This window comes from Bufo gargarizans, chromosome 9 (genome assembly GCF_014858855.1).
Source record: "Bufo gargarizans isolate SCDJY-AF-19 chromosome 9, ASM1485885v1, whole genome shotgun sequence".
Classification (NCBI taxonomy): domain Eukaryota; kingdom Metazoa; phylum Chordata; class Amphibia; order Anura; family Bufonidae; genus Bufo; species Bufo gargarizans.
The window spans coordinates 45,588,337-45,615,013 of NC_058088.1; the positions used below are offsets into that span (position 1 = coordinate 45,588,337).

The window sequence follows — 26,677 nt, forward strand, 5'->3', positions numbered from 1 at the left end:
TCCTCTTAAACGCCTGGCCCGTATAGCCTGCACTGGAGGTGAAGGACGGAGCGCCGCGGCTCCAGGCATTTCTGGGAGGATCCTGACGGGGCTCACTACCTTGAGTATTGGGCCGCGCGTCTGCACTAGAGGGGACAGTCTCATCCGACGTGGGTTGTGTTAAGGGGGGGAAATTACAGACATCATTCCGTACACCCTCCTGACCACCATCCACCTCTATATCCCACACAGACTGTACAGTATCCCCAGCCCCCAACCCCTCAGGTACAATATCAACGTCCCCGGTCTGTGCCCCAGTAACAGAGCTCTCCTGCGTCTCCGCATCACCCTGACCCATGGATACATGTCCACTGTCCTGCTGTTGGGCTGGCTCTGCTGGGACTTGTGGTGCCACATATCCAGGATGTTGCTCAGGGACAGCTGAAGGTTCTTGCTGCTGCTCTTGCCCACCTCCCTTCTGGAAAGAGAAACTTGCAGGCTTCAGTATTGGTTGTGTCACTCGCCGGGGCTCATCTGGGGACACGGACCCTGATTGTGCTCTAGAGGAGCGGGATCCAGAGTCACTGTTCTGTCTCTGCTGTGAGAAGCGTTCCTGGTTCCCGTAGGACTCGGCCAGGGGCCCCATCCTCTCCAGGACACAGTCCATCTCCTTCACCACCTGTGCCAGCTCTATGCCCAGTGAGTGCAGCTTGGTATCATACAAGGTGTTACTATCGGGGTGTGCAGTTTTCAGGTTATATACACAGTCTATCTGCATCTGTAGCAGTTGTTTGTGATGCTTTAACTCCCCCATTCTCCTTACCAGTGCCGGGATCTCCTCCGCCATCTGCAGCTCAGGTGCTCTCGTGGTCTCCTTCACCTGCTGCCCTGGTCCGGGCAGGGGTCCAGGCTGTTTGGATTCACCGGTCTCCTGCAGCTTTGCCTTCCCAGCTTTACTGCTAGTACTTGCGGTTGCATCTGCTGAGGCCTGTTCACACTTTGCAGTGTTTGTAGACATGGCATTCCTGGTTACCTGCAGAGGCATTGCTGCAGATCTGGTGCGGCCCTGACAGGCCATGCTGGAAGCCACAACTTGCTGTTTCAGGTTTTCTTGCAATGTTTGTTTCTCCAGTGATGTCCGTCTCTGTCTGTGTGCAGGAGAGGGGAGCTGCTCACCTGCTGCACGGCCTGTGCTCATCACCCCTGCACCTTGCTGGCCGGACTTGGGATCCGCTTGCATCTTCACTGCACTCACTTTCCTCTCTTCTTCTTCCTTCAGAACAACAATATTCCCTTCATTCTGCTGCTGACTGGAAACTTTGGGATTAGTATCCACTTTAGAAATGGTTTGGGAGTTTTCTCCCAGTGTAGGCCTGGAAGCCTGGGCCTCGCTGAGGGAAGTTCCCCGCCCGGGCTGGCCACACCCTGGGCTCTGGACAGACATCCACAGGCTCAGGAGAGCTACTCACACACGTCCTCACAGCTAGGAGGCAGTATTATAGTAGTTATATTCTTGTATATAGGAGGCAGTATTATAGTAGTTATATTCTAGTACACAGGAGGCAGTATTATAGTAGTTATATTCTTGTACATAGGAGGCAGTATTATAGTAGTTATATACTTGTACATAGGAGCAGTATTATAGTAGTTATATTCTTGTACATAGGAGCAGTATTATAGTAGTTATATTCTTGTACATAGGAGGCAGTATTATAGTAGTTATATTCTTGTACATAGGAGCAGTATTATAGTAGTTATATTCTTGTACATAGGAGCAGTATTATAGTAGTTATATTCTAGTACATAGGAGCAGTATTATAGTAGTTATATTCTTGTATATAGGAGGCAGTATTATAGTAGTTATACTCTTTCACATAGAAGCAGTATATTAGTAGTTATATTCTTGTACATAGGAGGCAGTATTATAGTAGTCATAGTCTTGTACATAGGAGCAGTATTATAGTAGTTATATTCTTGTACATAGGAGGAAGTATTATAGTAGTTATATTCTTGTAGATAGGAGGCAGTATTATAGTAGTTATATTCTTGTACATAGGAGCAGTATTATAGTAGTTATATTCTTGTACATAGGAGGCAGTATTATAGTAGTTATATTCTTGTACATAGGAAAAGTCCCTTTTGTTGACCATTGTAGATCACTTAGGCCTCATTAAGGTAAGTGATGAGTGTGATATTAGGGTAATCTGCTGCTGCTGTCTCTTCGGGGGGTGTCGTGACTGCTGCGGTTTCCTTCCTCATTTACAGGTCTTCTTAGGCCCGCGGTGACGCTCTAAAGTGACTTTTTGGAAGATCACGTGATCTGGCTTCCTGTAATGTGCTGCCTCATTTCACAGCAGAGAGAAGGAGCCCATTTCTGTGCCAGTCCTGATATATCCACTTATCATATCTACTAGAAGAATCATAATCCGAGATGTTACGGCGGAAACCGTCCAACGCCTCGGACAAGGAGAAGAAGAAGGTAGGAGGGTACATGGTGTTCCTCATCACAATGTATGAATGCCGCACATGTGCACTATGTAACCCCACAATGCAGATTTTTAAAAAATGATCCCCCCTTCTAAATAGATATAGCAAAGTTGTGTTGGTCCTATGGTACATAGCATGGTGACTTCTCAGTCTGCTGTCCATGGTTTGCAGATGCATCATCACGCGGTTCAGGCCACACAACAACAAATTCATGTAGCCAGTATCAAACGTATAGAGAGCGCTAGAGTACCTCATCAGCATGTACCTCAGCACGTCGTTGGACAGCATAATATGGAATTTTATTATTAAATAATTTCCAGGCATAGTATATAGCTAATAGGCTGAGATGCTGCTGTGTTTTATGCTTTCATGTGTAATACTGTCTGCTGAGCAGTGTATCTAATACTATCATGTGTAATACTGTCTGCTGAGCTGTGTATCTAATACTATCATGTGTGATACTGTCTGCTGAGCTGTGTATCTAATCCTATCCTGTGTGATACTGTCTGCTGAGCTGTGTATCTAATACTATCATGTGTAATACTGTCTGCTGAGCTGTGTATCTAATACTATCATGTGTGATACTGTCTGCTGAGCTGTGTATCTAATCCTATCCTGTGTGATACTGTCTGCTGAGCTGTGTATCTAATCTTATCATGTGTGATACTGCCTGCTGACCTCCTTTATCTAATCCTCTATCCTGTGTGATACTGTCTGCTGAGCTGTGTATCTAATCCTATCCTGTGTGATACTGTCTGCTGAGCTGTGTATCTAATCCTATCCTGTGTGATACTGTCTGCTGAGCTGTGTATCTAATCCTATCCTGTGTGATACTGTCTGCTGAGCTGTTGTATCTAATCCTATCCTGTGTGATACTGTCTGCTGAGCCGTGTATCTAATCCTCTCCTGTGTGATACCGTCTGCTGAGCTGTTGTATCTAATCCTATCATGTGTGATACTGTCTGCTGAGCTGTGTATCTAATACTATCCTGTGTGATACTGTCTGCTGAGCTGTGTATCTAATCCTATCCTGTGTGATACTGTCTGCTGAGCTGTGTATCTAATCCTCTCCTGTGTGATACTGTCTGCTGAGCTGTGTATCTAATCTTATCATGTGTGATACTGCCTGCTGACCTCCTTTATCTAATCCTCTATCATGTGTGATACTGTCTTCTGAGTTGAGTATCTAATCCTATCATGTATGATACTGTCTGCTGAGCCGTGTATCTAATCCTATCCTGTGTGATACTGCCTGCTGACCTCCTTTATCTAATCCTCTATCATGTGTGATACTGTCTTCTGAGTTGAGTATCTAATCCTATCATGTATGATGCTGTCTGCTGAGCCACTGTATCTAATCCTATCATGTGAGATACAAGCAGAAAACTAACAACACTACATGTAATAGATAAATAGGTAAAGGATAAATGGGTTGTCCAAGTTACCAATGGCAAGTCATAATAGGGTCAATTAGGAGATTGTGGCCCCTGAGGAGTTCGGCCATGGCCCCCCGGACTGCACATCACCACAGTGATCGGGGGTGAAGCTGCAGCACTGACTCAGGTATGGTGCCCAGAGGATCTTTGGGACGGTGCAGCAGGGAAGCCGGAGCAGAGTGGTGACGTCACAGGACCACGCTGGGGGCGCCAGGAGGAGGACGTGCAGACTGCCAGTGTGGGGCAAAGTCCTATAATAGGCTTCCTCCAACTCTGCGCGCAAACGAGATTCCAATGCATCCAGGAAAGTTGGGTGCAGACTCCAGTCCAGGTCCAGACTGCCCGGGTGTGTATATTGTGCCTGCTGGTCACTGTAGTTCAGCTGTGTCTGTGCCTTCCACCTACAGTCTGAAGTGTTTTAACCCCTTCAGGACCTGCACGGTACACATATGGCAGAAGTCCAGGGTTTATACATGTCCTCTCAGAAGCTGTGTGGGCGCTGCAGCTGTGGCATGTCTGCTGTTTTACACAGCAGACACCCGGACACATTGTCCATGATCGGCGATAAAGCCAATCACAGACACTTAACTCTATATTTATGTTTAATTACGTCTCTCCCTGGGAGTGCTGCAGTCCAGGAGCCTAAAGAGCTCCCCCGCACAGAGATTGATGTAGTCGTTTTGGTAGCGAGGGGGCCCAAGTTGGTATTTTCAGCACCTCCCTACAGCCATGGCCCCCAGGTATTGGCTTGGACCCCCTTCCCCCTCATTGATGGAGATTAAGCGTAAATGATAATGTTTTAATACATCAAGCACCTCTTTACAAGCCAGGGAAGGGACCTCATCACAATCATTGTGACATTTTCCAGTATTTTTCTGCACGTTTCGCCCACAGAGCGCTCGTAAAACCGCAATTGTCTGATCTTCAGGTCCGGACGTTGACTACCTGTCATCTAACGGGAAATTGCGACAGTCATCAAAACTGCAGAAATCCAACCTGAACTTGAGCACCGCTCTGATTTACAGACTTCTCTTATAGAAAAACGACCATGTGGTACAGACACATAAATACATGAAGCTTTGCTTCACTAGTCACATCCAGAGCTGCATTCACAGTTCTGCTGGTTCATACAATGGAAATTCAAATGGCAGTTACATAGTTAGGTAGAGTGTTGCTAAGCTGCAGGAGCAACTAGCAGAACCCTGGATGCAGATCTGGATGCGGCTAGAGTATAAGTTGTGCTATAAGTTAAAATCAAGACAAAGAGGGGAATTTAACCAAGCCCTGCACTGGCTTCAAAAAGTCATAAGTAGGGATTTTTTGACTTTTTGGAGAGGAATAACCCTTTAATTAACTGTAGTCAAAAGTACAAAACATCCCCATAAAGACATAATACAAATGATACAGATGTATCCAAGTCTATAGGACACAATGACGGAACTAATTATTGTGAGAAGGCAGCATTCTGGTTATTTATTTTTTCTTGTGTGTTTTCTTGAAGTTGTGTTTTGACTCTATGTTGTTCCATTCCTCTGTTATTCCTGCTAGAAGTTTATGAATAAAGGTCCTTCTGGCGGTTACCCGTTGGGGGTATATCTCTACACTATGATAACTATCCAATCAGTGCTGTATCCCATCCATTATATATGCCATGAACGTCTAATATTGGGGGTCCGAGGGGCCAGAACCCCCCTGACACCCTGTGTATTCTGGTTCACATAAAGCTCACTCCTGGCAATCAATAATCATTACAACAAAGCAAGTCTGTGACATGTGGAGGGAGTCTCCTGTACGGCAGGTAGAACGTCCTGCACCTATATGGACTGTAATGGTGCTCACCCAGGCAGGAGGACTGACACATTGTAACACATTGACAGTATATGAGACACAGCTGGCAACAATGTAACCAGGAGTGTGCACTTCAATCAGCCCCTCTTTTTCTGATTTGGTATCTGGAGGATTTCGACCCCTTAGTGCAGTGATGGCGAACCTATGGCACGGGTGCCAGAGGCGGCACTCAGAGCCCTCTCTGTGGGCACCCACACCCTGGAAAAAGTCTATGGTGTACCAATATGCCTTAGACTCTTCCTGCCATTCAGCAGCGCAGGGCGCACTATGAACAGCACAGGCGGCGCACTGAATGTAGGCAGGATATTGTAGATAAATGATAAAGTACATGGAAGATATTCTATATTGGACTGTAGTATTCAAGGTAAATCGCTGTGTTGGCACTTTGCGATAAATAAGTGGGTTTATGTTGCCGTTTGGGCACTCAGTCTGTAAAAGGTTCGCCATCACTGCCTTAGTGTTTTTTTTAATCGTTTTTGCAGTTTTCAGCTGTTTCAGGATGAGATGTGCCATTTGCCATCATTAGTCATCTCATAAGATTCCTGTAAAGCTGCAGCCGGTGCATATAATGTGGACGATGCAGCTAATCATGGAGGTGCAGGCAAAAGTATCAGGTCAAAAGTCTCCGGGGGAAAAGGAATTTTAATTAGGAGCACACTGAAAGGCAACCGGACTACTAGACAGTTATTATTGCCAACTGTGGTAGTCGGGAGGTGAGGACAATAGAAAGACTAGACAGCAGCCTCATGGATGTAGACGATGCCTCTGCTATGGCAGCCAGCCGGGGCCCCCGCAGCGAACTTCTCCCCCGTCTCATTTTGCCTGTAGCCACCTCTAGAGGGAAAACAAATCAGTTCTGATGGATATTTACTAAGACTGGTGTTTTACCACTCGTAATACATTTTTGGCATGGTGGGAGGTCCATGTGCCAGGGGCTGAAATCTACGCCAGTTAGGAGCTAGGTTTATCAAATTCCAGTTTTCAGGCAAGTTATCTTAAAAAACATTCTGCATACAACTCGCATCCGATCCGCCGATACTCCCGACCAACTTTTAAAGAGTGGCGAGTGAGGCGTAAAAGAGATGTCACCATTTTTTTTTTGGGCAAAATGGGCTTCGCAGCTTTTTTACACCTGAAAACATAGAATCAATTCACCCCATTGAGTCCAGTACTATCTGCATCATAGGAGCTCCCCTATTGACCTCTATGGCAGGGATGTGGTCAGTCGGTAACATGAAGCTCTGACTGCTATTGTGAAGAACATTGCTCGTCTTCTTCCATACTGTATTCAAATAAAAGTAACGCATGAAAAAGGGATACCTCATAAATAGGAGTACTAAGCAGGGCAACTCATCTGGGATGTCCATATTATAAATAGGGGTTCTACAGTCCAAGTGGGCACTGACACCCAGGCAGGGGACTGTGCTTCCTGTCCAGTGCACTAACCCAGGTGCTTCTCTAACCTGCACGTTGGCTCCTTCTCCTCCCATCAGCTTGTCACTGGTCAATAAAGTTGTCTCATCGGCAAACATTTCTTCTCCAGGTCATCTTCTAAAGGGGTTGACACCCTCACATCACAGACCTGCAGGGAAGGAGACTCCCTCTCCTCTCCCACTCTACTTTTGGCCTGCACTTAACCTCTTTGGCTGTCAATGGATCATTACAGTTAAACTGATGGCCACTCCTAATCCCTAGCCAAGGACTACTGTTCAGGTCTCAAGCCCCCAAGGTCCCATTTACTGTCTGGGCCTCTTCTTCTGTGCATGATATTCAGAGCTACCATGCCACATTCTTCAGAGGCAGGAGGTACATGCATCTTATTCACCTGCTTCAGCAGGCCTTTTTCAGAGCTCACCCCCAGCAGGTCTCTCCAGAGATTATGCCCCATGAATGATGCTTTTAACAGGGCCCCGTTGGCTGCTCTTCAGGGGCGGGTGACGCACTAGCCATGTAAACTTCTTTTCATTGCAAGGGGTCAGCACGTCCTTCCACTGAGCAGGTCCTAATCAGAATATGAGCCCTATGGCATATTTAAAAGAAGAAAAACTGCTACTAGAGGACAAAGTTTTAAATTAGAGGGGCAAAGGTTTAAAAGTAATATCAGGAAGTATTACTTTACTGAGAGAGTAGTGGATGCATGGAATAGCCTTCCTGCAGAAGTGGTAGCTGCAAATACAGTGGAGGAGTTTAAGCATGCATGGGATAGGCATAAGGCCATCCTTCATATAAGATAGGGCCAGGGGCTATCCATAGTATTCAGTATATTAGGCAGACTAGATGGGCCAAATGGTTCTTATCTGCCGACACATTCTAGGTTTCTATGGGTAACTTAAAGGAGCCATGCGGCCATTGCACCTCTTATCTCTTCTCATGGACATTCTGTTAAGGTGGATTCAACTTCCTGCACTTGAAGTGCAATATAAGTGGGTCCCATTTTTTATATTTGGGTTTTACACTGTGCGCACTTGTTTACAAGACTTAGAAGATCAATGAGGGGGAGATTCTTGGTTCTTCTCGTAACATCTCTCTGCAAAAACTAGAGGAACCATCAAACCAACGAGGAAGGAACATCTATGACAGGGATCAGAACTTGTTTTATGTTGCATTTGTATTTAAGCAATAAGTAAGAGGACATAACTTCCTTCCATCTGTCTAGACGGCGTCGATTACATGTCAGGTGTGTCGGAAAGTGTATTCACTTTATAGAAAATGCAGGGACCCAGAACATCCTGCCACTTCTCTGCCCTATATGACTTGGCCGGCGCCACTTCTCTGCCCTATATGACTTGGCCGGCGCCACTTCTCTGCCCTATATGACTTGGCCGGCGCCACTTCTCTGCAGCTTGCTCAGGTGCAAATGTGCTTCCTGCCGAGCTGTGCATGTGCAGGCGGCGTGCAGCCGCTGCAGGGAGGCAAGGGGTTAACATCTCATATCTGTAAACGGCATCTACAGAAGTGAGAATATGAGACTTCAGCATCTGTCCCAAAGTGTGAAGAAGAAGAAACCGCATGCTATACACAGGAGGAAACCAGAGGTCCTCGTTACAATGTGTCATTTCTCCCATTATCATCCGTATTATGTATTGTACGTGACTGTGCGCTGATCCGCCATAACACTATTGTGCAGGTCCTCGCCTGAAGACATGGACTCCACAGAACCTCCTGTGGGATCTGGCACATCAGCAGCAGATCCTGGACGGTTTTTTCGATGCAGCCTCCAACATCGGACTTGTTTTGCAGCACAGATGACAATCGGATCGAGATCTGCGAATGTGGGGACAAATCATCACCTTCTTCTTTTTGTCATGTTCCTCATTCCCAGACAGTTTTTGAAATGTAGTCAGGGCATTGTCCCGCTGATAGCACTGACACTAGGGGGAGCCACTGCTATGAAGGAGGTACTTGCTGTACAGGGGTTAGGTAGGTTGTATGTGTCAAATCCACAAGATTACCAGAAGAACATTGTCCAGAACGTCACATGGCTTGTCCTCCTCCCACGGTGCTCCTGGGGCCATCTGTTCCCCAGGTAAATGATGCACACACCTGTAACGTGATTCATCAGCCCAGGCCACCTTCTTCCCAGAGTGCACCTGGTGCCACCTCTTACACAACGTTCACATCTGCTTTTTTACTGAATGATCCAGCATGGGGTCTGAAAACCACAGCAAAATGCATCGTCCATTGCTCTGTGGACCAGTTTAAATGTTCTTGTGCCCATTTTAAGTGCTTTTAACGGTGGGCAGGGGTGAACAGGGGTGACTCTCTGACTGGCCTATGGCTAGACAGCCTCATACAGGAAAGATGCAATGCTCTGCGCTCTGACGTGTTTCTGTCATTGCCAGCAGTAACATTGTCACCAATTACACCAGCAGAATAGTGAGTGCAGCTCTGGAGTATAATACAGGATGTAACTCGGCATCAGTACAGGGTAAGTAATGTATGTACACAGTGACTGCACCAGCAGAATAGTGAGTGCAGCTCTGGAGTATAATACAGGATGAAACTCAGGATCAGTACAGGGTAAGTAATGTATGTACACAGTGACTGTACCAGCAGAATAGTGAGCGCAGCTCTGGAGTAGAATACAGGATGTAACTCAGGATCAGTACAGGATAAGTAATGTAATGTATGTACACAGTGACTGCACCAGCAGAATAGTGAGTGCAGCTCTGGAGTATAATACAGGATGTAACTCAGGATCAGTAGAGGATAAGTAATGTATGTACACAGTGACTGCACCAGCAGAATAGTGAGTGCAGCTCTGGAGGATAATACAGGATGTAACTCAGGATCAGTACAGGATAAGTAATGTATGTACACAGTAACTGCACCAGCAGAATAGTGAGTGCAGCTCTGGAGTATAATACAGGATGTAACACAGGACCAGTAGAGGATAAGTAATGTATGTACACAGTAACTGCACCAGCAGAATAGCGAGTGCAGCTCTGGAGTATAATACAGGATGTAACTGAGGACCAGTACAGGATAAGTAATGTATGTACACAGTGACTGCACCAGCAGAATAGTGAGTGCAGCTCTGGAGCGTAATGCAGGATGTAAGTCAGGATCAGTACAGGATAAGTAATGTAATGTATGTACACAGTGACTGCACCAGCAGAATAGTGAGTGCAGCTCTGGAGTATAATACAGGATGTAACTCAGGATCAGTACAGGATAAGTAATGTATGTACACAGTGACTGCACCAGCAGAATAGTGAGTGCAGCTCTGGAGTATAATACAGGATGTAACACAGGACCAGTACAGGATAAGTAATGTATGTACACAGTGACTGCACCAGCAGAATAGTGAGTGCAGCTCTGGAGCGTAATACAGGATGTAAGTCAGGATCAGTACAGGATAAGTAAGGTAATGTATGTACACAGTGACTGCACCAGCAGAATAGTGAGTGCAGCTCTGGAGTATAATACAGGATGTAACACAGGACCAGTACAGGATAAGTAATGTATGTACACAGTGACTGTACCAGCAGAATAGTGAGTGCAGCTCTGGAGTATAATACAGGATGTAACACAGGACCAGTACAGGATAAGTAATGTATGTACACAGTGACTGCACCAGCAGAATAGTGAGTGCAGCTCTGGAGTATAATACAGGATGTAAGTCAGGATCAGTACAGGATAAGTAATGTATGTACACAGTGACTGCACCAGCAGAATAGTGAGTGCAGCTCTGGAGCGTAATACAGGATGTAAGTCAGGATCAGTACAGGATAAGTAATGTATGTACACAGTGACTGCACCAGCAGAATAGTGAGTGCAGCTCTGGATTATAATACAGGATGTAACTCAGGACCAGTACAGGATAAGTAATGTATGTACACAGTGACTGCACCAGCAGAATAGTGAGTGCAGCTCTGGAGTATAATACAGGATGTAACTCAGGATCAGTACAGGATAAGTAATGTATGTACACGGTGACTGCACCAGCAGAATAGTGAGTGCAGCTCTGGAGTATAATACGGGATGTAACTCAGGATCAGTACAGGATAAGTAATGTATGTACACAGTGACTGCACCAGCTGAATAGTGAGTGCAGCTCTGGAGTATAATACAGGATGTAACTCAGGATCAGTACAGGATAAGTAATGTATGTACACAGTAACTGCACCAGCAGAATAGCGAGTACAGCTCTGGAGTATAATACAGGATGTAACTCAGGATCAGTACAGGATAACTCAGGTAATGTACTGTATGTACACAGTGACTGCACCAGCAGAATAGCGAGTACAGCTCTGGAGTATAGTACAGGATGTAACTCAGGATCAGTACAGGATAAGTAATGTATGTACACAGTGACTGCACCAGCAGAATAGTGAGTGCAGCTCTGGAGTATAATACAGGATGTAACTCAGGATCAGTACAGGATAACTCAGGTAATGTACTGTATGTACACAGTGGGGGAGATATATCAAGGCTAGCGGATCCATCCACCAGTCTTGATCTCCCTGCGTTGGGGTGAGATGCGCATAAATTAGTAAGAAGGAGTAGCCTCTACAAATCAGGCGCATCTCTGCCCAGCTGTGTGGCAGAAACTGAAGTCTACGTCAGCTACAGACTCCAGCTATAACTGCCGCCATTTTCTAGCGAAACATATAGTAAATGCAGCAGTGGTACCGAAGCCACGCCTCCTTTTTCTCAGCACTTTTCTGAAGATCCAGTAAGTGCGCCATAATGTGCGACTTTTTTACACTACAAATGTGGCATAAAGTGATTGAGAAAAGTCCCGCAGTAACTCTACCAGCAGAATAACGAGTGCAGCTCTGGAGAATTATACAGGATGTTACTTGGGTCAGCAAAATATAGGTAATTTCATGCATTTAAAAAGTGAGTAATTTTTTTATGTAGATAATATCCAAATATTCATAAAACTATTTTAAAAATGGGTTTTTATCAAATTAGCAAACTTTTAGAAAATTTCAACAAAGATATCTGTGTTTTTCTCAGTTTAATTTTTTTCTTTTTGCATTTTTTGGTTCTTTCTTATTGAACCCATTTAAAGGGAACCTGTCATGTGGATATTTGATTATAATCTAACTAATTATATACAATCTAAAAAGTGCCTTAGATGTATTCACTTACTGGTGTGACAGATGGTTACCTCATAATATACACACAAAGATGCCGCATGCTAATGAGCTGATTTGAGTCCAGCGTGATGTCATTGAGTCGAGCATATATTTAATTCAGAGCTATAGCCACTCCCCTGCCCACCTGCTGCTGATTCATATGGAAACAAACCGTCATTCAGCAGCAGGTGGGCGGGGAGAGTCAGGAGCTCATGAATATGCAGGTCTCATCATTATGAGCTGGAGCTTTTCAATACAAGATGTTGGCAGATTGACTGGGTCAATTAAAAAAAGTGACCCAGCATTTTGCTAAGAGAATCAGTCACTTATTTATGTTGCCCTTAGTTAGGACACCATAAAACTGGTGACAGGTTCCCTTTAATTATTATGTATAATGCAGGTTTTACTAAGGAGGAAATAACACTTCACTGAATATATCTTCATGTTATAACACACTTAACAAAAGGCATAAGTAAAAAAGAAAAGCAAATCTCTGGCTGCTGATTAACATGAACCATCAGCTTTTCATAAAGTAAAAACTGTAAAATTCTTTAACTATAACTTTCTATAGTAAGAAAATAATGTTCACATACATTAGCTTTCTGTCAAATTTATTCCAACATTTCTTATCTGATGATCGAGAAAACATGAAGTCATTTTATACAGAAGATTATTCATCAAGAAACTTAGAAATATAGCCAACAAAAAGAAACTAAAGATTATTTTTTAAATCTAAGCTGTGTGAAAAAAGAATTCTCCTCTGGTTTCATGTGGGAAGAAAGGTTTCGCTAAAACAAATATATTATAGGTTCCATCCTTGTTTCTCCACCACAGAAATGCAGATACAGTGGAAAGAAAAAAGAAACAATTTTAATTCTGAGTGATATTTATCATTATAATTCTGTGAATAGCATAGACATAAATACCTCTTTATTCTGAGAAAGATTTTCTGGTTTCAGTTTAATCCCTTGATGAAACACCTGTGTACAGTAACTCAACAGCTAGAATGCTGCCTTTCCATGTTCAAGAATATAACTATTGTAATACTGCTCCAGTATACAAGAATATAACTACTATAATACTGCCTCCTATGTACAAGAATATAACTACTATAATACTGCTCCTATGTACAAGAATATAACTACTATAATACTGCCTCCTATGTACAAGAATATAACTACTATAATACTGCTCCTATATACAAGAATATAACTACTGTAATACTGCTCCTATGTACAAGAATATAACTACTATAATACTGCCCTATGTACAAGAATATAATACTATAATACTTCTCCTATGTACAAGAATATAATACTATAATACTGCTCCTATGTACAAGAATATAACTACTATAATACTGCTCCTATGTACAAGAATATAACTACTATAATACTGCTCCTATGTACAAGAATATAACTACTATAATACTGCTCCTATGTACAAGAATATAACTACTATAATACTGCCTATGTACAAGAATATAACTACTATAATACTGCTCCTATGTACAAGAATATAACTACTATAATACTCTCCTATGTACAAGAATAACTACTATAATACTGCCTATGTACAAGAATATAACTACTATAATACTGCTCCTATGTACAAGAATATAACTACTATAATACTTCCTATGTACAAGAATATAACTACTATAACTGCTCCTATGTACAAGAATATAACTACTATAATACTGCTCCTATGTACAAGAATATAACTACTATAATACTGCTCCTATGTTCAAAAATATAACTACTATAATGCTGTATCCTATGTACAAGAATATAACTACTATAATACTGCCTCCTATATACAAGAATATAACTACTATAATACTGTTCCTATGTACAAGAATATAACTAATATAATACTTCCTCCTATGTATAAGAATATAACTAATATAATACTGCTTCCTATGTATAAGAATATAACTACTATAATACTGCCTCCTATGTTCAAGAATATAACTACTATAATACTGCCTCCTCTGAACAAGAATATAACTACTATAATACTGCTCCTATGTACAAGAATATAACTACTATAATACTGCACCTATGTACAAGAATATAACTACTATAATACTGCTCCTATGTACAAGAATATAACTACTATAATACTGCCTCCTATGTACAAGAATATAACTACTATAATACTGCCCCTATGTACAAGAATATAACTACTATAATACTGCTCCTATGTACAAGAATATAACTACTATAATACTGCCTCCTATGTACAAGAATATAACTACTATAATACTGCTCCTATGTACAAGAATATAACTACTATAATACTGCTCCTATGTACAAGAATATAACTACTATAATACTGCTCCTATGTACAAGAATATAACTACTAATACTGCTCCTATGTACAAGAATATAACTACTATAATACTGCTCCTATGTACAAGAATATAACTACTATAATACTGCTCCTATGTACAAGAATATAACTACTATAATACTGCTCCTATGTACAAGAATATAACTACTATAATACTGCTCCTATGTACAAGAATATAACTACTATAATACTGCTCCTATGTACAAGAATATAACTACTATAATACTGCTCCTATGTACAAGAATATAACTACTATAATACTGCTCCTATGTACAAGAAATAACTACTATAATACTGCTCCTATGTACAAGAATATAACTACTATAATACTGCTCCTATGTACAAGAATATAACTACTATAATACTGTCCTATGTACAAGAATATAACTACTATAATACTGCTCCTATGTACAAGAATATAACTACTATAATACTGCTCCTATGTACAAGAATATAATACTATAATACTGCTCCTATGTACAAGAATATAACTACTATAATACTGCTCCTATGTACAAGAATATAACTACTATAATACTGCTCCTATGTACAAGAATATAACTACTATAATACTGCTCCTATGTACAAGAATATAACTACTATAATACTGCTCCTATGTACAAGAATATAACTACTATAATACTGCTCCTATGTACAAGAATATAACTACTATAATACTGCTCCTATGTACAAGAATATAACTACTATAATACTGCTCCTATGTACAAGAATATAACTACTATAATACTGCTCCTATGTACAAGAATATAACTACTATAATACTGCTCCTATGTACAAGAATATAACTACTATAATACTGCTCCTATGTACAAGAATATAACTACTATAATACTGCTCCTATGTACAAGAATATAACTACTATAATACTGCTCCTATGTACAAGAATATAACTACTATAATACTGCTCCTATGTACAAGAATATAACTACTATAATACTGCTCCTATGTACAAGAATATAACTACTATAATACTGCTCCTATGTACAAGAATATAACTACTATAATACTGCTCCTATGTACAAGAATATAACTACTATAATACTGCTCCTATGTACAAGAATATAACTACTAATACTGCTCCTATGTACAAGAATATAACTACTATAATACTGCTCCTATGTACAAGAATATAACTACTATAATACTGCTCCTATGTACAAGAATATAACTACTATAATACTGCTCCTATGTACAAGAATATAACTACTAATACTGCTCCTATGTACAAGAATATAACTACTATAATACTGCTCCTATGTACAAGATAACTATAATACTGCTCCTATGTACAAGAATATAACTACTATAATACTGCTCCTATGTACAAGAATATAACTAATAATACTGTCCTATGTACAAGAATATAACTACTATAATACCTCCTATGTACAAGAATATAACTACTATAATACTGCTCCTATGTACAAGAATATAACTACTATAATACTGCTCCTATGTACAAGAATATAACTACTATAATACTGCTCCTATGTACAAGAATATAACTACTATAATACTGCTCCTATGTACAAGAATATACTATAATACTGCTCCTATGTACAAGAATATAACTATATATAGCTCCTATGTACAAGAATATAACTACTATAATACTGCTCCTATGTACAAGAATATAACTACTATAATACTGCTCCTATGTACAAGAATATAACTACTATAATACTGCTCCTATGTACAAGAATATAACTACTATAATACTGCTCCTATGTACAAGATATAACTACTATAATACTGCTCCTATGTACAAGAATATAACTACTATAATACTGCTCCTATGTACAAGAATATAACTACTATAATACTGCTCCTATGTACAAGAATATAACTACTATAATACTGCTCCTATGTACAAGAATATAACTACTATAATACTGCTCCTATGTACAAGAATATAACTACTAATACTGCTCCTATGTACAAGAATATAACTACTATAATACTGCTCCTATGTACAAGAATATAACTACTATAATACTGCTCCTATGTACAAGAATATAACTACTATAATACTGCTCCTATGTACAAGAATATAACTACTATAATACTGCTCCTATGTACAAGAATATAACTACTATAATACTGCTCCTATGTACAAGAATATAACTACTATAATACTGCTCCTATGTACAAGAATATAACTACTATAATACTGCTCCTATGTACAAGAATATAACTATAATACTGCTCCTATGTACAAGAATATAACTACTATAATACTGCTCCTATGTACAAGAATATAACTACTATAATACTGCTCCTGTACAAGAATATAACTACTATAATACTGCTCCTATGTACAAGAATATAACTACTATAATACTGCTCCTATGTACAAGAATATAACTACTATATACTGCTCCTATGTACAAGAATATAACTACTATAATACTGCCTATGTACAAGAATATAACTACTATAATACTGCTCCTATGTACAAGAATATAACTATAATACTGCTCCTATGTACAAGAATATAACTACTATAATACTGCTCCTATGTACAAGAATATAACTACTATAATACTGCTCCTATGTACAAGAATATAACTACTATAATACTGCTCCTATGTACAAGAATATAACTACTATAATACTGCTCCTATGTACAAGAATATAACTACTATAATACTGCTCCTATGTACAAGAATATAACTACTATAATACTGCTCCTATGTACAAGAATATAACTACTATAATACTGCTCCTATGTACAAGAATATAACTACTATAATACTGCTCCTATGTACAAGAATATAACTACTATAATACTGCCTATGTACAAGAATATAACTACTATAATACTGCTCCTATGTACAAGAATATAACTACTATAATACTGCTCCTATGTACAAGAATATAACTACTATAATACTGCTACAAGAATAGAACTACTATAATACGCTCCTATGTACAAGAATATAACTACTATAATACTGCTCCTATGTACAAGAATATAACTACTATAATACTGCTCCTATGTACAAGAATATAACTACTATAATACTGCTCCTATGTAAAAGAATAATCATGGTGGGGGATGGCAGCTCATGTGTTTTCAATGCCATTCTGACCTCTTCTCAGAAATAATTAAACACATTTTATATGGAGGAATATTTTCTTTGTCACATTTTTCCATTGTTGGTAATTAAGTAACTGTCGACTTTGAAAAATTATAATATGATTTCAGGAATTCTGGGGACATCCCATACATAAGGCTCCATGTTAGATGTTCGCTGCCTTCTCCTAGACTCGTGTTGTGGGGTGCGTTGGTTGTTTAGTGTTTTTGGCCATGAGGAACTAGTTGGTTTGCGGCATTAGTTTTTATTACACCAAAACAAGATAATTTTAGAGTTCCTGCTCATTTTTCTGGCATTTCAAAAATGTCACATTCTAAGGAGGAACTTAAAAGAAGTTTGTGACCACGCTAGACTGCTAACAGTGCTAGGTAGGATCTGGGGAGAGCAGTACAAATATTTTGTTTGTGGTGGTTTTATTATCATGAGTAGTGTGAATGTGAAGTTTTATTCTGCTAGGTTCTACAGGTGTCCAGGAGGTGGAGTTTCACTGTGAGGCGCTCTCTGCTTTGAGATGCTTCACGGCCCCTCCCCTCTGCCAGCGGTGGGTTATACTAAAACATGGTCTTTGAGTTTTTAATGTGAAGTCCCTCTTCAGGAGCCTCTCACTACCTATGGATTTTAAGGGTCACTCCATAATCTGTCCTTGCTCTAACAGAAACCTCTTCTCAATGTACCAACTGCTTGGAGACCCTTACATACATCAGCCAATCAGAAGAGGCTGAGCTGCAGGGAGGCGGGAGGGAGCAGCAGCAGGAACCAATGATGAGGCAGGAGGTGTGTCTCAGACTACCTAAGACTCACTGTAGGCCCTGTAGCTGAAGTGTAGTCACAGCTTTGACATAATGGAGTTCAGTTAAGAAACAGGCAAGGCGAGTGTGTGTGTGTGTGTGGGGGGGGGGGAGGGGGGTATTGTGGATCCTGAGCGTTCTTATGTAATATTTTGTAACACAGTTTTTTTCTGGATCATCACAAGTTATGCTGTGGTGCTTTGATGCTACTTTAGAGTTTTTTCTCGGCCTCTCATTCAGCGTTCCTTCTTTTCCAGCTCTCGTTACAACGTTCCAGCAGTTTTAAGGACTATGGGAAATCAAAGATCAACTCTCCAGGAGTATGCGACAAGGAGTTCAGCCTGGAGACGGAGGTGAGTCCTCAGCTGCTGGCCACTTACCTATTCTGTATAGTGTGTCCTTGTGTCCCCAACCAGGAAACAAGACCACATGAAGCCAAGTCTAAAGCATTTCTTTTAAAGTGATTTTTATAGGTTTTTTCAATTTTAATACATAAGGAGAGACACACATAGGAATATTATCAATCATATTTCAAATATGTAATCTTATATGATGTGTTGTAACAAAGCAAACAAATAAAGAGATGTTACATGTATGGGTATTAGTATTTGTGGCAAAAGCCACTTCGCCACAGTGTTTTGGAGGGGGCTGTTTGCCCGCCTCCTGCCCCTGGTTTACGGGCCCTCTCATCAGCCAGGCCTCCTTTGTTCACAAAGGACTTGTACTAACTGGAACCCCTGGTCTAATTCGTGCCATTTTGGGATGTTAAATGTCTATGTGTATTGAAAAGGGTGGGACATTGTATACGTTGAGTAGTGAGGTCTGTTCCATTGTCTCTCTGTGTGTATTGGCGATGTCCTTTGTCCTGAGAGATAATTGAATTACGTCTCGGTTGTCTCCAGGACAGAAGACATTGTGTATTCTCCTGCCTGTGATGATTACATCAACCCAGTGTGAGGTAATTGTATCACAGGCAGAGGGGAGGATTTTGTGTGGGAGTGTCTGAGTGTATTGTACGTGGTTATTGGCTGTTTTTACAAAACCCTGTGGGTGGTAACCTTGTTGGAAAATGTGTATAAATCAATGCTTGTGTGTCCAAATAAAGAGTTCCTGTTTTTACCCTTCATCATGTTGAGGCTGGTGTTTGGGTAACTGATCGACGCTGGGGGATTGCTATACGCTGAAGATTTGCTATACTCCCCTGGCATAACTACTAGCTCTTGTAAGAGCTGTTCCTGCTCTCTGGATGTAGGAGAGGTTCACCCACTGGAGCCTGGAGCCTTGTCGTAGGTCCAGGGTGGGTAGGAGACGGTGAGACCTCAACCAAGCTTCGGCGGTTCGTGGGCACTGCAGTGCGTACGGTGTCAAGTGGAGTGCTTGGAGTCCTTGGGAAGCACTAGGAGCATCTATCGACGGAGGTACCCGGTCGGGGTGCTAGGAGATCCGTTACAGTATTCATATAGTAAACATATGGACAATCATTAATGTTATCAATATTGTTGTATGTAAGAGAATCATGTGACTATGCTATAGATGTGAGATTAGGTTCATTATCTAGACTCAGAGATGTAACATGTATAACAACTTATACCAAGAAGAGTAAACAAAAGAGAATGTGACAAGAGTTTCCATTTGTTAGTCAACTCTCGTCTCTTGACCAATCCTTGGCACAGTACGCAATGTACTGTCTGGGGAAATGTATCAGCCATGCATTCCACAACAAGAGTATTTTGTCATTCCTGCCTGAGCACCTTGCATAAATCTGTTCATTGATGTAATTTTTGGATACAATGTTTATGATATCTTTAATATCCAGTATGGCTGCCGTCTTCCAGAGTTTCGCAATCAATATCCTGTATGCAATGAGGATATGGGTTGTCGGGAATAGGACCAGAAGGTTCAGTTTATCTATTCCCATATTTAGTAATGCTGATTCAGGAGGAACAACTATTGGTTTTCCTACTGTCATGATGACCAATGTGTTTAAGTAGTTTCTTAGCTTTCTCAACTTAGGGCAGTTCCAGAAAATATGCGTTAAAGTCCCCATCTGAGCACACCCTCTCCAGCACTCGTCCGAACAAGATTCATAGGAGCAATGTAGTTTTGCAGGTGGATAGTAACATCTTGTCATCTGACATAATTGTTCCCTGTGATTGGTGCATATAGTGGCCTTCTTAAATGTGAGCAGAGCTTTGTGCCAATTGTCCAGGGTTAATATCTTGTTCAGATCAGTTTACCATTGCTTGTGGTGAGGGAGCAAATCTGGGCTCGAGTCACAATTGGTTAGTTCATAGAGTGATTTAAAACTTTTTGCAGTGAAACTGGTGTGATTTGGGTTTAACAAGTCGGACAAGTGTTGGGGAAGACGCACCCCAGCAATAGGGTACTTTTCCCAGAGTTTCTCTAGAGATTTATAAATAAGCCTATCTTTCTTTGTAAGGTTAAATTGTGTTTCAAGAGAATCAAAATCTATCAGTTTATTGCCGACCACTATTTTACTCAAAGATGTGATGCCTTTATTTATTCTCTTCCCATGACCTGCCCCCTAGGTATCTTGTCTCTGCCCACTGTCCTGTTTGCCCTGACTTGTCTCTGCCCTCCCTGGTTTTACCTCCATCACTTCTGTCCATCTGTCTATATTCTTCTGTCCATCTTGTTTCCCTGTCCAGTTCCTTTGCCCTTCTTGTGATTTCACTATCCTGCTGACTCTTCCTCTTCTCCCTCCTTTTCCTCTCCATTCCCTTTTGAGTTTTATAAGACTACCTTGTACTATAGATAGATAGATATGAGATAGATAGATAGTGTGGGGTTTCGTTCTGGTAGATAGGTTAAGCAGACGCAGTACAGAGGCAAAATACAAGTTCTTAACTCAAACTTCAGTGTTTATTCACACTTGAGTTGCACAAGTCACCTTGTTGGCCGTTCTGCCTCTAGTAGTCCACAGCAGGCTTTAGGGGGCCTTTTCCCCCTGCACATGGGTCTCAGCCCTCCAGTCCGGCACAAAACCTCAGATCCCAACACAGAGACTCAGCTGCTGAGCCCAGCTGCCTATTTAAGGACAGCCAGGTACTGCCAAAACCCGTACTAGCACTTAAACTTCGGTCCGGTATTTGACCTCACCTGGCTGGAAACCAGCCCAGCCGCACATGCTGGGAGGAAAATACCTGCCTTACCAGACACAACCCCTCACTGTGTCACATACCCCCCTCTTTGTTCAACCCTGAGGGGGTGAACACACGCCAGACAGTGTACTCGGGACAGGGCATCCAAGTTTCCCTGTAACCGGCCTGCCCTGTGTTGCACCGAAAACTTAAAGTTTTGTAAGGACAGAAACCATCGGGGGACCCGGGCATTTCTGTCCTTGGCCTGGCTCATCCACTTGAGAGGGGAGTGGTCAATCACCAGGCGGAACTCTCTGCCTAACAATTAATAGCAGAGAGACTCGAGTGCCCACTTGATAGCCAGGCACTCTCTCTCTACTATACTGTACCTGGTCTCGGCTGAGGTGAGCTTACGGCTGAGGAAGATAACGGGATGCTCCTCCCCGTTGACTTCCTGAGACAGTACAGCACCGAGGCCTACTTCAGAGGCATCGGTCTGTACTATAAACTCCCTTTTGAAGTCGGGCGTCACCAAAACCGGAGACCCGCACAGGGCCGACTTCAAAGCAGAGAAAGCCTTTTCCGCCCGATCATCCCAGCAAACCATCACTGACTTGTGTCCCTTCAAGTGGGGAACAAACCTCATGTAATCGCCCACCATTCCCAGGAATTACTTTATTTGCCTAGTGGTGACAGGTCGGGGCAATTTCTTATCTCCTCTATTTTGTTCACTTGGGGTTTGATGATGCCCAATTAAATACCCCAGGTACTTAGTCTCTTCTAACCCTATCGCACATTTTTTGGGTTAGCGGTTAGTCCAGCCTTCCGAAGGGAGTCCACTACAGCCTGCACTTTGGGTAGGTGACTTTCCCAGTCGGTACTGTGGATAACAATATCGTCCAGGTAAGCCGAAGCATACCGACGATGTGGACGAAGCACAATGTCCATTAGTCGCTGAAAAGTGGCGGGGGTGACAACTTATATTGATACAGCCCCTCAGATTTGACGAAGGCAGTTTTCTCTTTGGCAGCCTCCGTTAAGGGCACCTGCCAGTACCCTTTCGTGAGGTCCAAAACAGGTATACCGTGCTTGTCCTAACCTCTCGACTAGCTCATCCACCCGGGGCATGGGATACGCGTTGAACTTAGAAATATCGTTAAGTTTACGAAAGTCGTTACAAAACCGCAACGTCCCATCCGGCTTGGGTATCAATACTATAGGACTGGCCCATCTCAATTTTTGACTCCTCAATGATGTCTAGCTGCAACATTAGCTGCACCTCCTCCGATATGGCTTGTCGCCGAGCCTCGGGTACCCGGTATGGTTTTAATCAGACTTTTGCCTAAGGCTCAGTGACAATGTCCTGCTGGATTATGGAAGTGCGTCCAGGGAGGTCTGAGAACACATCCGTGTTCCGACTAACGAACTCCCTGGCCTCCTGAGTCTGTTTAGAGGAGAGGCTGTCAGCAATGTTTACTGTAGCAGCTGCCTCTCTTGGTTCAGACAAAGGGGTCGGTACCTCTTCTCCTAGAAAACCCGGCCTTCTGTACAGGTTTCCCTATCTTTCCACGGTTTGAGTAAATTCACATGGTAAACCTGCTCCGGCTTTCGCCGCCCTGGCTGGTGTACCTTGTAGTTTACATCTCCAATTTTCTCGAGTACCTCATAGAGCCCCCGCCACCTAGCCAGGAACTTACTGTTCACAGTCGGCAACAGAACCAAAAACCCGGGTTAAAGATACGGACCCGAGCCTACCCGACTCGGGTCTCGCTGAGCTGCCCTCATATGCTCCCTAACAAGAGGCAACACTGTCTCTATCCGATCTTGCATCTGGGTAACTTACTCAATGACACTTTAGTGGAGTGGGTTGTTGTTCCCACACCTCGTTTGGCCACGTCCAAGAGACCCGAGGGTGTCTGCCATTAGCAGTTCGAAGGGCGAGAACCCAGTAGAGGCCTGGGGTACCTCTCGCACTGCGAACATGAGATAGGGCAGAAGGAGGTCCCAGTCCTTCCCATCTTTAGCAACCACCCTTTTCAACATATTTTTTAATGTTTGGTTAAACCATTCTACCAGACCGTCCGTTTGCGGATGGTAAACGGACGTCCGTAGTTGCTTTATGTGCAGCAACTTACAGAGTTCCCTCATCACCTTGGACATAAAAGGGGTCCCCTGGTCAGTCAGAACCTCTTTAGTTAGTCTTACTTGGGAAAACATCTCCATTAACTACTTAGCTGTGAGTTTGGCCTAGGTATGTCGCAGTGGCACCGCCTCCGGGTACCGAGTGGCGTAGTCTAGGATGACTACGATGTGTTGATGCCCTCTGGTGGACTTGGATACTGGGACTATGAGATCCATAGCTATTCGGTCAAACGGTACTTCGATAATCGGGATAGGTACTGGGGGACTACGGAAATGTGGCTGGGGGCTAGTTATCTGGCAGGTCGGGCAAGACTTACAAAACGTTTCCACTTCTTTGAATATGCTGGGCCAGTAAAACCGCTGTAGAATATGATCCTGAGTTTTCTGCAGCCCCAGGTGACCCCCGAGAACCTGTTGGTGGGCTAGATCTAACATGAGTTTGCGATAAGCCTTGGGGACCACCAACTGTTCAATAGGCTCACCCCGTAGTTGGTTTACCCAATACAACATATACTGATGAACCACAAAATGGGGAAACACTGACTCTGCCCCAGGTTGTTGTGGTTCACCATATACTATTAACACATTTTCCCAGGCTCAGGATAGGGTTGGGTCCCGACGTTGGGCGGTACAAAAATTATCCCCGGAGACATTGAGGTCTGTCAATTCAGGACCCGGCGGCAAGTCCTCCACATCTACCACCATCACACTTAGCGGGGCTGTCTCCCCCTCTTCCACCGAAGTGGCGGTCACCCCTACTGCTGGCCCTTCGGTCTCGGGTTCCCAGGGTTCTGGTCTCCCCCCTGAGCAGGGCCACTCTGCTAGGGTTACCCCTGTCTCATGGGTATCTGTAATTCTCGTAGCAGGCCACAGTGCAGGGAAGTCTCTCCCTATTATTAGTTTATAGTGTAGATTGGTGGTGACAGTCACCTTGTGGGTCCACCTGCTGGCAACCATGGATAGAGACACCATAGCGGTGGGGTAGTCTTTTAAGTCTCCATGAACACACATTACTCAGATTTTCTGGCCAGTATACTCAGCGTTCCATACCAGTGTAGCCCTTACCAGGGACACCAGACTCCCTGAGTCCAGCAACGCCACCGCCAGAGTGTTTCCTACTTTCACCTGGCACAAATGGTTGTTGTCTATAGTCTCTGGGGTACCGGAGGCAGACAGCTTCCTGGCATATAATGAGTGGCAGTAACCATAGTTAGTGCCCATTGGCTCACCTCGACGGAGACAGTCAGCCCTTACGGAGCCGGGACTTTAGGGGGTAAATCCCGGGAGGGTTTTGTAGGCACAAGTCGCCAGGCCTGGGATGCTCCTGCCGCCTGTAAAGCCATCAGATGTTGTAACAGCAGCTGGTTTCTTGCTGCTGCTTATTAGCCTCCCGCTGCTGCAGGTTAGCCACCACGAAGCCACTTTCACGACAGCTTCCATTTTGTCGAGGGACACAGGTTGTAATCTTATTGGTTTGATGTAAGACATACAAACGTGCCTGGGAAAAAAAAGCTAAATTATTTCGGCCTTCACGCGCTTGCCCGCATCCTCCACCAATTGTGGTGTTTCGCTCTGGTAAATCGGGTAAGCGGACGCAGTACAGAGCCAAAATACAAGTTCTTAACTCAAACTTCAGTGTTTATTCACACTTGCGGCAATTGCACAAAACAACACATCACTTTGCAGTCTTTGGTGTTAATTCACACACAAATGGAAAGTTCATATTGCACAAGTCACCTTGTTGGCAGTTCTGCCTCCAGTAGTCCACAGCAGGCTTTAGGGGGCTCCAGTCTGGCACAAAACCTCAGATCCCAACACAGAGACTCAGCTGCTGAGCCCAGCTGCCTGTTTAAGGACAGCCAGGTGCTGCCAAAACCCAGGACTGGCACTTAAACTACGGTCTGGTATTTGACCTCACCTGGCTGGAAACCAGCCCAGCAGCACATGCTGGGAGGAAAATACCTGTCTTGCCAGACAAAACCCCTCACTGTGTCACAATAGATAGATATAAGATATGAGATAGATAGATAGATAGATAATTAGATAGATAGATGGATAGATAATAGATAGATATAAGATATGAGATAGATAGATATGAGATAGACAGATAATTAGATAGATGGATAGATATATAGATACAGCTAATGCTCTTGTATAAAATCAGATGAGTAAATATTCCGCAGTCTGTATCTCTTGATTCATCAGTAATAGCTTTACTTCCTCTTTCCTATATAAATATCATATATGAAGACGATGCTGCAGACCCATTTATAGACCTTCTGACTCACAATCAGAACTTCACCGCTCACCTACTTCATGGATGTCACACTTGTAATTGGTTTTTGTTTTATGTAGGCTACATGCACACAACAGTGGAAAAAAACAGACACATGGACAGTTTTTCATGCCCATTTTTCAACCATTTGTGCTTCCGTTTTCTGTCCATTTGTCCGTTTTTAATGCTGTTTTGCATCTGCTTTTTATTGTTGTTAAACATGGATGAATTTCATTGGCTTTTTTCCCCCAACCCCTGCAGTGCCCTCAGTATACATAATGGCCCCCAGCAGTAATAATGTCTCCTATAGTGGCCACCAATGACATAATGACACCCATAGTGGTGCTCAGCTTTAATGTTTGTTTTTAGCAAAAAAATTAAAAATAAAAATAACCTCATCCACTTGCACGCGCAGAGGCAGTCACTCCACTCTTGACTTTGAAGGACCTGCCATAAGCGTGATGATGTCACCGCGTGCTCCCAGAATGATCATGTGGTGACATCATCACGCTCAGCACAGGTCCTTCAGCAGGTCCTGCACAATCAAGAGTGGAGCAACT

At 42.5% G+C, this 26,677-nt stretch overlaps 1 protein-coding gene across 1 annotated transcript in view; it reads left to right on the plus strand.

Annotated features, from left to right (window-relative positions):
* The first annotated feature begins 2,294 nt into the window (after positions 1-2,294).
* Positions 2,295-26,677, plus strand: part of SASH3 (SAM and SH3 domain containing 3) — a 38,341-nt gene continuing 13,958 nt past the window's right edge. The window contains exons 1-2 of the mRNA XM_044268495.1: positions 2,295-2,458; positions 18,857-18,952. Of these exons, the coding sequence (XP_044124430.1) occupies positions 2,411-2,458; positions 18,857-18,952 (144 nt within the window). The 5' untranslated portion in view covers positions 2,295-2,410. The remainder of the gene's footprint in view (positions 2,459-18,856; positions 18,953-26,677) is intronic.